Genomic DNA, 13,876 nt, shown 5'->3' with positions numbered 1-13,876 from the left:
TTTTGGCAATAAATAACATTTATTTTCATCACACGTTGTACTACAACCATATTCATCAATTTGGCTGTTTTAAATCTAAAAAAACTACCAAATAATATAATTTCACAGATAAATGCAACATGTAATCAAGCAATTATAAGAAAATGCATCTGAAAATGGTTAATCTAAACATTTTTCAAAGGACAAGTTAAAAAAAAACCAAAATGCCTCAAATGGTGTATAAACATGCAGTTCCTCATGACTGAGAGCATTACTACCTAAGGAATTAATGGACATGACTTTATTCTACCTAATTTTAATTCATATCAAAGTATTTTTATTGCTCTGTGCAATATTTGTGTCTTAAGACTGACAGGCAAAGAAAATGTTCTGTCAGAGATCAGAACATAGTTTCACGACTTTTACAATTCATTGTCTGCTGCAATGAAATAATGTAAAGGAGGCACAGTTTTTCTGATGATGCTACCCACTGGCAATATTTGGTCATTTTATAAAAAACGTGTGTTGTTGACTGAACTTTTAAAACATATAAAACAACAAAACAAAAGCCTCAGCCTTTTTTCAAGTATGACATAATCTCATTAGTCGCTCTGATCATTTTAGGTGCAAAACACAACAAAACACAATAACACATTCTGTAACAAAGCAAATACTGAGAACCATTCATTAAATTAATGTACTTCAACATTCATGAACACTGGTACAAAACAGAATTGTCATGTTTTTGTGCACGTTTAATGCAGTTACAGTCTTGTAGGGATAAGGCAAGAGTAGATCCTTCAGTGGTCGTTTCTCCAAGAGGAGATCAAAGTGCTTTTGTTTTGAAGTATCTTTCCACATTCCAAAGTAATGGATGATACAAGGTACTCCTGTTACTATGGATGCAGCTGTGAAGCTCACAACAGACTCTTATGTCTGCAAAGCTGAGATACGTTTCTCGATACACTCCTTACCTAAAAGTAGAGAAATTCGACAGTTAGATGGAAAAAAGACATGCTTGGTGCTATTTTAAAGATTTTATATTGCCACCATATACATTTATCAATGCTGTCAATATCTCTTTGCTCTGTAAGAATTCTGGACAAACCCTCCATCAGCAAAAGAGCTTTGTTGTAGCGCTGGACTGAGGATGTACCATAGTGGAACATCTCATCTAAAGCGGTCGACTGTACCTAAATGCATGGAAGAAAAAAATGGAACATTACTTGATAACTCCTAGATAAATGTACAATATAATCTGGGTTTGAGACTTATCAATATTTTTTGCAGAGCTCACCATGTGCACAGTGTGGCTGTAGATGAGCTTCTCTGCTGTCAAACCACCGAAGCGGTCCATAAGCTTCTGTTTGTCAAGTAGGAAGGTCTGCAGTCGATCATTCAGGGAGCGACAGAAACTCACACAGCTCTTGTACAAGTCGTTCAGCTTCCTGATCACTGAAAGGAAATCGACCAATTACTACTTCACTAAAATGCAAATTTAGCAGAAGATTGTATTCCTCTCCCTTTTCCACTGCTTTTTTTTGTTTTTTTGCAAAGCTGGCTAATATTTAGTCCCCATTCGAGCTCTGTTTTAGTAAATGTGGGAAGATTTCGGCTTCAGAGAATCCACAGACATTAATAGTACATAAAAGGTGAAGTCTTCATTTGTAAAATCATTACCTTGTTTGACAATAGAAGAGGGCTGGAGTTGGCCTTGTTTAATATTTTCCTTGGCGGTGTGCAGTGCTGATGACAGAAACTCCTCAGCTTTCATGTATAAAACTAACTGTTCTGCAAAGCTGCAACATAACAAATAGTTACAGTGGTTTGAAAAGAAAAAAACAGTCAGAAATGCTGTGACACCCATTCTCACCTCCATTCTTTACTCAGGAGGCTGATTTGATCTGTCACCAAACTCTTCTGCAGAAAGGAAATATCTGAACTGCAGGCTTCCAGCTCGGGATCCTTTGAAGAAGCCAGCTCCATGATGCAGTGGACAAAAGCCAAGGTGAAACGCAAGTCACTCAGGGCATCCAAATGAGCCTCCTTATTAATAAAAAAAACACCAAAATGACTGGTCAAATGTAATTCAACTCTTTTTTTTTTTTACAATGGTAGCCAAACAGATGCTAGTAGTAAGTGGCTCTACCTCCATGAGGGTATCTTCAGGGAGTCCTGGAAGGTGGAACAAACTGTTTCTGTGCAGAATTGTATCCATGGCATCAGTTTCACTGTTTCTCCGGGCTCCTCGTGGGGGGGTACGACTGTTAAGTAGCCAGGCTGAATTGATATGACTGGGTGAGCCTGAATTTCAGAGAAAAACAGCTGATTTTCTAAAAGCAACCAAAATGAGTATTTTTGAAAACAAAACATAATAAAGGTCAGGGAGATTTAAATCTGATAAATATACCAAGTTTCAAATCTTGAGCAATGAAGTATAAATCATAAATACCCAAAACGCAAACACCCACCTGAAAACATCCTCGATACCTTGGCATCAGGAGGAGTGGTTCCCTGGGAAGGAGAGCCCATGGTGAAGACTACAGGAGGGGGGCTGTCTGAGAACTGAAAGCATTTGTAACTTCCAGTAGGTGGAGCTGTGGAGACAAATACAAAGAGTTGGGTCAAGAGTGGTCATTGCACTGAAAACCTCCAAAATAAGTAAAGAGTTTTACAAATCACCATATAATATGTATTTTATTATTCATACAGTGCTGACACATCCAATATGACCTTCTGATAAAGAAACTGTAAATGCAAAATGTTTTCCTGAACCTGATCTCATACCTGTTGGATCCATACTTTTGTCAGTCCCGAAGCTTTCATCACTTTCCTCCTCAAAAAGGTTGGCACCAAAGGCCGCCTTCAGCAGCATGTCAGATAACCTTCCAGTGCTCAGAGATCTGAATGTTAAACATAAAAATACCCAAAGCCTTAGTTCTGTCTGACATCTCAAAGTGCATCTTTGTGTGACAAACACTCATTAAAAAGTGAGGACTCCAAGGAACGAGTTTTGCTAAATGTTTTACAGCAAGAAAAGCTTTTAAACACCATATTGTCTTTATGACTTGCTCAGACCTTTTAAAAGGGCCTTTTTTATGCATTGACTTGTGGTCGATGTTGGTCTGGAAGGCAGGAAATTTGTAAAGGCCTTGCAGGTCTGGGACCGTCTCGGTCCAGTTTAGCTTTTTAGGTTGATCCAGGTGCTGAAAGGAAAAAAAAAAGAGCTTTTAGGCCTTTCATTGTTACAGTGTCAGAGCTTAGTGATCGACTAGATGCTATACCAAGTGTTAAATCTAAGCAGTCAATATGAACTAAAAAGTAAAAGACAGTGATGGTAAAAATAGCCAAGAGATTAAATGAAAGCTGACCTTGGGGTTGGTGGTGACTTGTACATCAGGAAACACAGATAAGAGTTCAGTTCTTGAGCTGAGAGGAAAATTCTGTTCTAAAGTCTTTGGGATTTGTCCAACTACACAAATATAAAAAGATAGAGTCAATGTTAGAAAAAATTGCTATTTAAGTTTTTTAGCATCATGTTACATAGTATAATGATGACAAGCTTCATTCAGGAATGTAAGTTTTTAGAAAAATAAAATGTGACCTGAGTAAAGAAGAGATAAAACAACAGCACATCTTCATTGTATATAAGTATAAGATGAAAAATATTTTTTATAAATATTTCAACAACAAAAAAAATGTAAAATGTAAAATATAAAAGTTTTGTGTAGTATTAGTTCATGTTTTGTGATAAATCAGTAGAAAGGGTTAGATCAAAGAAATGATACGATGTAGGACGGACAGACAAGAAGTCGTCATGTTTTGAGCTAACAACGTTTCATACTCTGCATCTAAAAAGCAGTTAGAAAAGGGGCAAATAAATTGTTGAGAGAACTACCTAGTGGGGAAGACAGCTGTATCTGACCTCCAGGGATCACATTTGAGAAGTTGGCTGTAGCGAAAGAGGCGATGGCCGGAGCTGAAGCTCTACGCATTCCACAGTCTACGCGGCTTCCTCTGCTTCCCAAAGTGCAACACGCCATTGCCCTGAGGGACACCAGTCAGTATCAGACAAAAGACGACAGTCATTTCAGCAGACTGCAGAGAAAGCACGGTTATATGCACATGCCTTGTGGAGCCATGCATGCCTGCATGTTGCAGGTTCTGGTTCATACGCTGGTAGTTCTGGATCTGAGTCGGGACAGGAATGGGTACAGACTTGCTGCGGGCTGGGCCATCAAGTTTAACAGGACTGCTGCGTGGTTTGCAGATGAACCCAATAAATTAAACACAGGACAATGTGCAGCAAGGAGTACTAATGACTAATGTTTAAATTGACATAATAATAATGTAAAAACACAGCCATAATGATGAAGATTGATACAGTGGTAGTCACATAAATCTAGAGAAACACAGCTTACCCACAAGGCTTGGGGGGAGAATGCAAAAGAGAAGGGTTTGATGCCCTTCTAGTGGTTCCAGTAACTCTCACAGTCGGTCTTGGGCTCCTATAAAAATAAATAAGTTAGCTTTTTCTTCAACCAAAGCTTTTGCTCTAACAAACATTGCTTACGTTTTAAATTAGAGATGCTATTCAAAATTGACAACATACCCACTACACATTAGACAGCTTTCATTGGTTGATTCCATCTCATATGTGTATTCACCTGCAAAACAGATACAATAATTTTTAAGATAATGGAAAATTAACTAAAAAAACCAAAAGGCTCAGGCTGAACGTCTTACTAAGATACTGGGCTGGCACCATGACATAATCCTCTGCGTATGACAGTGTGTTTCTGATGTCTGGATTGGCTTTTTCTTTTAGAAGGGAGCCTGCAGTGTCTTCTGCGGGTGAGTGCATCTCTTTGGGCTGGTGCGTCTCTCCGTCAGAGCACTTCAGGCGTAAAAAAGAAATAAGAAATTCAAATGTAGATAATACACCACAAGCATATATATATATATATATATATATATATATATATATATATATATATATATATATATATATATATATATATATATATATATATATATATATATATATATATATTTTAAGGAGAGTGATTGTTCATAGCAAAACACACTTGAGGTGAGGCCAGCTGGGATGTGGAGGAGCTGCTGGAAGAGCTTCCAGAAGCAGAGGTGAGATAGGAAATTGGTGCCACAAGCAAACCTGAGAAAAAAAGATGACATCTGAGTGTGTTAAATGAAAGACCCTTTATTGATTCAAACCTGTTATATATACCCTGTTACACAACATCTAGAACGTACATTTCTTTGTGGATGTGCTTGTCTCCAAGAAAGGATGGTGGAAGAATTCATCTGCAATATAAAGTTAAATGAATATGAGAATACTGAAGCCCAAAACATTAACAAAGATTTTCAAAAGAAATAAATGGGTTTACCAAAAGTGATTCGTTCTTTGTGGTTTCGTTGCAAAAGCCCCAACAGCAGGTGTCTTAGGTTAGGAGAAGTTTCCTTAGGGATACTGGGAATGTAAAGATGTTAAATGATTATTTTAAGGTTTTATGTACATTTTCCATCCTAAATTTATCAAACTTTGAATAGTTTTAAAATTAAAAAATAAAACAAATCTCTTTATTATTCAGACAACTTAAAAAAACACATTTTACATTTTGCCCTTCGGAAAACAACATAGCGTTAATATATTTAATGCGTTGCACGGAAAGTTTCATTTTGCTAATTATTATCTACCAATGCATTCAGTGGTCCGACCCGAACACTTTCAAATCAAAAGTAGTCAACACCACCCAGGACAATTCTAACTTTAGCCTTTTTTCACATTCGCATTAAGTTGGTCATTTAACATTACACATTTTTGCAAGTAACACTTTGTAGACATATATCTTTTTTACTACGATGGAAAACCAGAACTCTAACAGCTGGATTGGGCTGTTTTTATCTAGTGACTTTTTAACACTTTTATTTATGTTCAAAAGATTATCAAAAACCTCTGCATAAAAAGGGAATTATACACATTTCCCAATTAAACATTTTTTTATTTTCTGATTTTATTTTCGACACATCAGCAAAAGCTCTATAATCTAAAGGAGAAAGGATTTAAAAAACATTAAAAACAAATGAAGTTGACAAACACAGACCTAGTTGTGCTGATTCTAACTTTTGTGTCAGGGCATAGAAACATTCAAAGAAACACTACCTGGGTTTAAACCTAAACTGATAATCATAAGATGAAATGCATGTCTGTAATTTGCCTGACAAGATGCTCTACAACACATTGGAAAATGGAATGGGCCGATAGATCAGAACAGTAAAACAAAAACCGTTGCTGTTCTGCTGATTTAGTTACGGTATTTTAATAATGTAATATTTTAAAATCCCAACAACAGATGATAAACTTGCTTTTGTAACGCTTGTAAAGCAGTGAATGTGAATGACCAATTGTTGAATAACCAACTAATATTCTCTGACACATTGTTAAAAAATATTAGCATTAGGATATTGACCACAAACCTAACATCAGGAAATCTCAGATTATACATCAATAATGCTAAAAAAAAAAGCAGTAAAGAATGAGATGTTCATAATAATGAAGTTTTTTCAAAATGTAGCTTTTATGTCAGAAAATACCTGAATGTGTACATGTATTTAGTTTCTTTCCCTGTTTTATCAGTTTAAACTATTAATCATTACTTCAGTAGTTATTTTTTATCAATTACTTTTTTACTTGAGTGAATATTTGGATGATTTATTTCTACTTAAGTAACATTCATGTGGTTTAAAGCAGGGGTTCTCAAAGTTTTTTAGTGGAGGGCCAAATTAGGAACTCGACATTAGACTTGGAGCGAATTTTGGTGAAAAAAAATGGATAAAAAGAAAAAGTTGTTTTTAATAACTTTAATGACCAAACGTCATTTGTCCAGTTAACCAGGCCCTCCAGATGTATTTCCAGTGGCGGTCGGAGGTTGCTGGAGTGTAGAAGAAGCCACTGTGGCTCCGGAGGGTGAGCAGGTCATCTAATGATCGAGGGTCGGCAGTTCGATTCCCGCTTCCTCCAGTCAACTGTCGTGTCCATGGGCAAGACGCTTCACCCTCCTTGCCTCCAGTGTGGCTCCAATAGAAGGTGAATATGTGTGAATGTCCCGGTGATGATCAGAGGGGCCGTAGGCGCAAATTGGCAGCCACGCCTCTGTCATCATCAAGTATACATGAGGAGTAAATAAATAATGGACACATTGTAAGCGCTTTGAGCGTCTGGAAAAGCGCAGATAAATCTAATCCATTATTATTGATATTACTCGTCTAGTAATTGTATCATTTGACAGACTTATTTCCTCAAACTTTTTCTTTTGCTCTGGACAAACAATGTTAGCTACTTTCAGCATACATTCTTTTACAAACTCCCCGTCACTTAAGTGCTAGCTACGCCGGGCCATTTCCAAAGCCACAACGTAGATAGCTTCTTTCACAGCTTCACTGACTGGACTTAGGTATTTTTGTAAACATGATCTGTTGTGCAGCATTGCCTCGTTGTAGTTGTTGGAGCTCATTGTTGCGCTCCTCGCCGGTAAAATTGTCATAATCTTTACGATTTGTATCATAGTCACGATTTATATTGAATTCTTTACCTGCTTGCAAATCAGGCGCAGGACTTCATCCAGCCCTTGAGGTACGACAAAGTAAGCGTTTGTCCGCTTAGCTTGAAAGCGCCTTTTCTCCTCGCCAACACAACGTTTTTCCTCAAAGGAACCTGCTCTCCTGGCTCCTTTTATTGAGGGCCACAAAAAATATTCCCGCAGGCCACCATTGGCCCCACTTTGATAACCCTAGGTTTAAAGTAAAGCTATGTCTACTTGATTTCACATATGTTTTACTTTACTTGAACTGTCCCTTTTATGCCATTATTCTGTACTTACCACAAATCATGACAGAAATCACCTAAAATTATATTTATGAAATTACATTAATTCTCTACCAATTCTTTTTATATTTTTAACATTTTTTAGAGTTTGTCAGCAATGACATAAAACCAAAGGAAAGTCAGAGTAATGGCATTTAAACTAACTGATCTAAAATCACTCAAACCTTTTTGAACTTGAGTTTAAAATAGGAGTCCAGGATAGTTAGATTGCTGCCAAATGCTTTACATGGTGCATAAGTGTAGTCTAAATAATGACAGAGGATTTTATTTCTCACATATTTTTCCATTTTGCAGCTAATATGTGAGCTTTTAAAAATATTTCAGTCACCCACACTTTAGACATGCATTGGGAGTTGCAAAATACATTTCTTTTTTTAGTTTAATTTTTAGCTTTGGCACAAATGTTCTGAGAAACATGACACTCAAAGTCCGTCAGACATTGTGTGTTTATGTCTCTGTTGAGTTATGTGGGTCATGTGGAAAAAAGATAGCTGCACAGGCCACTAGCTGGCACCTCAGAGCGGGTTATAAATAGAGTCAGAAAAAAACCCAAACAGGGCCTTCTTACTTAGAAACATGGATTATCTTATCCCCCAGCTTTATCACTTCCAAAGATATGCTAGTCTGTGAGCCATACATAGGACAGCAAAGTGGGACATGAACAAAACGGGCAAACAAAGTAAAATTACACGTGACTGAATTCCTTCCAGGATTAAGTTCTGAGCATCAAGGACACATTTGACTGAAAGGAATCCTCTTCCAACCTGCAGAGAATTTATGTTTCTATAGGTCAATGATACTGATAAGATCCTAAAGAAGTTGCATGTTTCCCCTCCAAAAACCAACAAGCAAAACACCATTGTGTGAGTTGCTAATGGATATCGTTCTAGATCTGAAAGCCCTCATCAGGTGTCTGGATCAGTTTCTTCCATTAGAACTATTTTTAGAGGCTTTTACTGGCTGCTAACTTTAACTCTGGAAACTTGCTGGCTTGGTCACATGCATTCAAACCACACAAATGGAAGACATTGATTAGCAAACTGGGTGCATCATGTCTGCTAGATTTACCATCACAGCCTGTTTACAACCCATCATGCACTGTGCATGTGGACATTGCACAGAATATGACTGTAAGGTGTGAAGGACACACAGAGATAAGCTTACCTGGGTAACAGTGTTGTGTTGCTTTCATAGAAAAGACGGAGTTCCTGTGGAGAGCTGGCCTAAACACACAAACAAGAGTGACATTTGAAAACCATGTTTTATTTCAACACGAAACAGAATGAACTGAGCTGGACTTTTTAAACAAACCTATAGTTAAAACTACAAACTAAGAAACACTGAAATGCATAAAAGTAGCTTTTTTTAAAACGAGACATTGTAAATGTTTGATGATGCTGGCAAAGACAAAGACAAATGTTTTGGCAGCTAAACCACCAGGCAAAGCATGTTTTCTCTGCCTGCTTTTTTCCCAAATTTAGATAATGTTCTAAATTTAGACTGGTTCTTTTTTTTAAAGAGTTAACCATGTAAATGAACCCATTTGTACAAATGTTATGTAAATGATTTTACCTGCCTTGGAGACTGAAAAGATAGAAATGTAACTTTTAACCACAGGCAAAAAGGATTGCATTTATGTATGTATGGACTTCAGTTCATAGCAATTATGTTTTTCTAAAGATTGACTTTGCTTGAAATTTGAACAAGTGATTTTGTGAGTTTATTTTGCTTGTATGTTGCCACCCTTGCCCCTTTGTACCCACTCTCTGTAAACAGAAGATAAAATAATCTTTCATTTCCAGAAAAAAGGGGGTCTAACAGTTCTAAAAACAGCCTGTGAGCTAGCATCGTCATGTTGATAAATAGGAAACTTGGACCTGAAACAAGCACCAAAGAGGAAGTCAAATGCAGGCGTGTGTCTAAGTTACAGCCCGACGAAGTGAATAACAGTTCAAAAGGATCACAAGAGGCACCAGGTTGTGAAACACTGTTTACTCTAGATTTAGGCAAATGGCTTGAGTCCATTTTTGCATAACCACCCCCCTCCTTTGAAAGCAAGACAAGTAATTAAGCTCTATCATTTTCAGGAAGAGGCAGCCAGCCAACAGGTGTTTTTTTTATAAATGTGTTATGATTCACGGTGTTACACCATGCTAAGAAAGCAGTACATCACATTAAGGATTACCAGCAATTACTTTGACATTTCCAGGAACTAAAGCAAAAACAGCTTCATAAACATTTGTGGTTGTGTAAGAGAACTCAGGAAAACAATTATCAGCACCCAAAAACAAGCATGTGGACGTTCTTTTAACTCACATGAAACGGTGCTTTTCCTGTCAGACACTGGTACATGATGGTACCAATGCTCCACAGGTCGGCTTTGGCATCATAATTCTGTGACATGATGACCTCAGGAGCCTGCATCAAGACAAACACAGCTGGCAATTCACAGGTACAGTGAAACGGCAAAGGAATGGCGCAGAGAATCAGATGAGTTATGTTTACCATGTACATAGGAGAGCCGCACAGCGTGGCAGCCATCATGTTTGTCTGGAGATGCCGTGCAAACCCGAAGTCAGCTGAAAGTTAGACATGTACTTTTAATTTTTTTTATAAATAATAATGATAAATCCTCCAAATCAACCACTCAATCATGCATCCTTTTTGCTGAGTTTTTGACTGGTAGCTTGAGGTGGTTACCTATTTTAATGCTGGCATTGATAGAACTGGACTTGCGCCCCTCTGGGTGGCAGAGTAAAATATTTTGGGGTTTCAGGTCTCTGTGAAGGATGCCTTTGCTTTGCAGAACTTTCATGGCCTGGGCAATCTGTTGCAGGAAGATTCGGATCGTGTCCTCACTAAGAGTGCCTTTTGCTGTTGATGGGGGAGAGGATGTCAGTTTATACAGAAGTAAGATGTCATATAAATACACGATTCCTGGACCTGCCTTAAATGACACACAAATATTTAGCAAATAATAATGTTACATACAAGCACCCCACCCCACCAAATCCATCAGGGTTTCTAGCTGCCAGGATTCTAGAGCATGGGGAATGAGTGACAGATGGGTGGAGTCTATCTGTCAACCTTGCCAAAAGAGACTGAGAGTTTTGCAGCAAATACGTGATTTCTTGGCAGAGAGGATCATCATTTTAATATGTTTCAAGCTTTGGCAAAGAGGAAAACACACTGGACAAGCGGCGGGGGCTTCTTCTACCCTTTTCACTGTTTACTAGTGCATGCCCGCCGCCTACAGTTGGAATGGCTTGGGGTAAAGTCAAGGGAATCTTGCTCCAGGCTTTGTCTTTCACAGCTCTATTCAGATATATGAAAAACTTGGTGTTATATAATTCCAGCTGGGCACAAGTTCAGCCTGGTTTACCTTTGTTTTGTATGGAAAGCTGAAAACGGTTGGAAAATATTCGTCAATGTGAACATTTTGAATGCGGAAGCCTGAAAGGTGCAACTCTGTACATTTATATAGACCTTTGACTGGAAGTGGCCGCTTGAAAACACGTTGCCAAGGGCAGTCTGTACGTGGCTTCAGAGTACCCCCCCCAATAAAAAGCATGAAGCAAAAGCTTCAAATGCTTGCATTGAGCTTTGTTTTTGTTGCACTTACAGTGAAGATATTCTGCCAGGTCCCCCCCATTGCAATACTGAAACAAAGGAGGACAGGTTTTAACTGAAGCACTTCCATTACTGCCGTCTCAGGAAATCTTTGCATCAGCAGAGAAAAACCGACCACAAACACTTACCTCCATGACAAGATACACGCATCCTCCAATTTCCTGTTGACAAAACCAGACAAAAATACAAACTGTCAACAACATATGTGTCATGACACAGCAGTACTGTGTGTGAAGGAAGATGTAGCTAATAGTTAATAAGAATAATTAAATAAATGCGTGGGGCTTTTTATTTGAGCATAGAGATGAAGACTTATATCAACAAGCCATCCGTGCCTCAACAGCTGCACTAAAAGTTACTCTAGTGGCAACATGCCAAGCTTTAAACAGAGCTCACTGTTTGCCGGCTGTCACTGAAGAGTTTCTTGAAACTCTGGCCTGTTTGAAAGAGGTGACTCTGTGAAACTGTATCCCCTCGAAGCCCACGTGCAGCCCCTGGGCCCCCTAAATCTTCAAGGACTCCTCCCAATTCACCGCCCCTTTGCATGAGCACAGAAAAGTGGCAGTGTCGTGATGTGATACGCGGTGACGCAAAAAGGGTGACAAGTCTAGGGTGTCATTGATTCACCAAGATGAAGGCCCCGTTTTCCCTATATAGAAACATCAATTTAGCCCACGTGCTGTTGCATAAAACATGTTGCTATCATGGTGTTACAACATTTAAGTGACTAACAACAACAACAACAACAAATCAAACAACAAGAATGCCAACAGAGCAGAGCAACAGTGTCGTGTTCATTCTGCTGTGAAGAAAAAAAAACTTTCAGTGTGTTTCATGAGTCACAAGTTGAACCTGCTGCACCCTGCCATCTGTTCAACAAAGAAAGATCGGCTCGGCCGTATCTACTGTCTGGCAGGTGTTCCTAAGGTGATAAAAGAAGAGCACAAAGACACAGGGCGACCTGTCCTCTGAACAGATGTCTAATGGTGTTTGCTATTTGTGAGCTGTTGTGCATTAAACACACAAACACACTGGGACATTAAACAATTATAACATCATAGTTGGATCCCCAATTGAAGATCAACTAGTTTTATAATGTTCAACTACAGCTAAAATTAGAGAAGACCCCACACATATGTGTAACAGCCAAGCAGGAGGTGGACGGTGTTTAGCAAACATGTCAATAGTTGCATCATCTGGCAAGAAGATCTCTGGTACAGCAACTCTGTTTTTCAGTCAGCTCCTAATGGATAAACACACGAGAACAGTGATGACAGATGGTAAAACTGCCTTACCTGATAGTCTAGTAGTCTTACAATATTCCCATGCTTTAGTTCCTATACGAGGTGAAGAATATTTGATTAAAATAGTGACATATAAGTTGGACAAATTATTTAAAAAAACATCTAAAATGAGAAATATTAAAAAATGAGAAATTGAAAAATATTACCTTTAATATCTTGATTTCTTTTCCTAGCAAAGATTGGGACTTGGCAAGGTTTTTCTTATTGATACACTTTACAGCAACTTCCCAACTGTGTTTCTTAAAAATAAAATAAATAAAAAAAGATCAATGTCCTGCATATTTCAACAATAATAACAACTGCAGATTTGAAACTTACCTCTTTGTGTCTGCCTTTGAACACGACTGCAAAGGCACCATGACCAATTAAGTCCTTCCTGCTGAACTCAAACTTCCCAACAGACTCCATGCTTTTTGAAAATATGTGTTGCAGCCCAGTATTAGAACCGATTCAAGACTTTTCAGCTGAAGGAGACCCGACGTCCCACGCCAGAACACCGCTAAATCCCATGTCATTTAGCTAAAAAGGCGAAGTGAACACCTACAATTCCCAATGGTGGAAAAACACCGATGCCAACATTACGAATGAAGGTTTCTCAACACAAATAATGTAATAACGCGTGTGAGACAAATGTTAGCGACTCATTAAATAACTAAAATCTATTTTCGTTTGCGCTTATGAAGTTGTCGGACAGTTAAAAGTGTCATAAATGCTGTTTAAGGTAGTTCTTATTTAAACTCTGAGCTCAGACATTGTAGTAGCGCTCACCTATCCAAGCATCTGACTGGGTTATTCATATCACATGGTGAGCATGCGCACACGCGTCGACCAAGTTTATGTTGGTGGCGCGTTCAGGACCAGCTCGAAGATTCAGCTTCTGAAGGTTCTTTCAACAATAAATAATTGTAGCTGTAAAAGATGATTGTTTAAAAAAACGTTTATTAACTATGACCTAACAGATGTGATATAAACGGTATAAAACATTAGTGATGTTTAAAAGAAGGTGAAATCCTTCCCATAACTGAACTGAAAACAACCATTAGAGTGCGCAGTGAAG

The 13,876-nt window shown here is 38.2% G+C and overlaps 1 protein-coding gene across 2 annotated transcripts; it reads right to left on the bottom strand.

The window, feature by feature from the left end:
• Positions 1–13,619, bottom strand: LOC101167046 (serine/threonine-protein kinase ULK1). Of its 2 annotated transcripts, none has more exons than XM_011479429.3 (27): positions 13,138–13,619; positions 12,966–13,058; positions 12,811–12,852; positions 11,644–11,676; positions 11,508–11,544; positions 10,586–10,759; positions 10,391–10,464; positions 10,202–10,303; positions 9,050–9,108; positions 5,388–5,470; positions 5,254–5,304; positions 5,067–5,155; positions 4,726–4,876; positions 4,592–4,646; positions 4,401–4,487; positions 4,109–4,234; positions 3,878–4,026; positions 3,351–3,451; positions 3,058–3,185; positions 2,767–2,882; positions 2,451–2,576; positions 2,129–2,283; positions 1,853–2,025; positions 1,660–1,778; positions 1,277–1,434; positions 1,037–1,172; positions 1–953 (listed from the first exon to the last, which is right to left on the bottom strand). In XM_011479429.3, the coding sequence occupies exons 1-27, from the start codon at positions 13,225–13,227 to the stop codon at positions 910–912; spliced, it is 2,751 nt and encodes a 916-aa protein (XP_011477731.1). In that variant the 5' UTR covers positions 13,228–13,619; the 3' UTR covers positions 1–909. The 2 variants fall into 2 exon arrangements, with proteins under 2 accessions (XP_011477731.1, XP_011477732.1); XM_011479430.3 differs by having other exon boundaries at positions 1,088–1,172.
• Between the last annotated feature and the right edge of the window lie 257 nt (positions 13,620–13,876).

Source organism: Oryzias latipes, chromosome 9 (genome assembly GCF_002234675.1).
Source record: "Oryzias latipes chromosome 9, ASM223467v1".
In the NCBI taxonomy this organism is placed as follows: domain Eukaryota; kingdom Metazoa; phylum Chordata; class Actinopteri; order Beloniformes; family Adrianichthyidae; genus Oryzias; species Oryzias latipes.
Note: the sequence above shows the minus strand (reverse complement) of the source record. Positions and strands in the feature narration are given on the sequence as shown.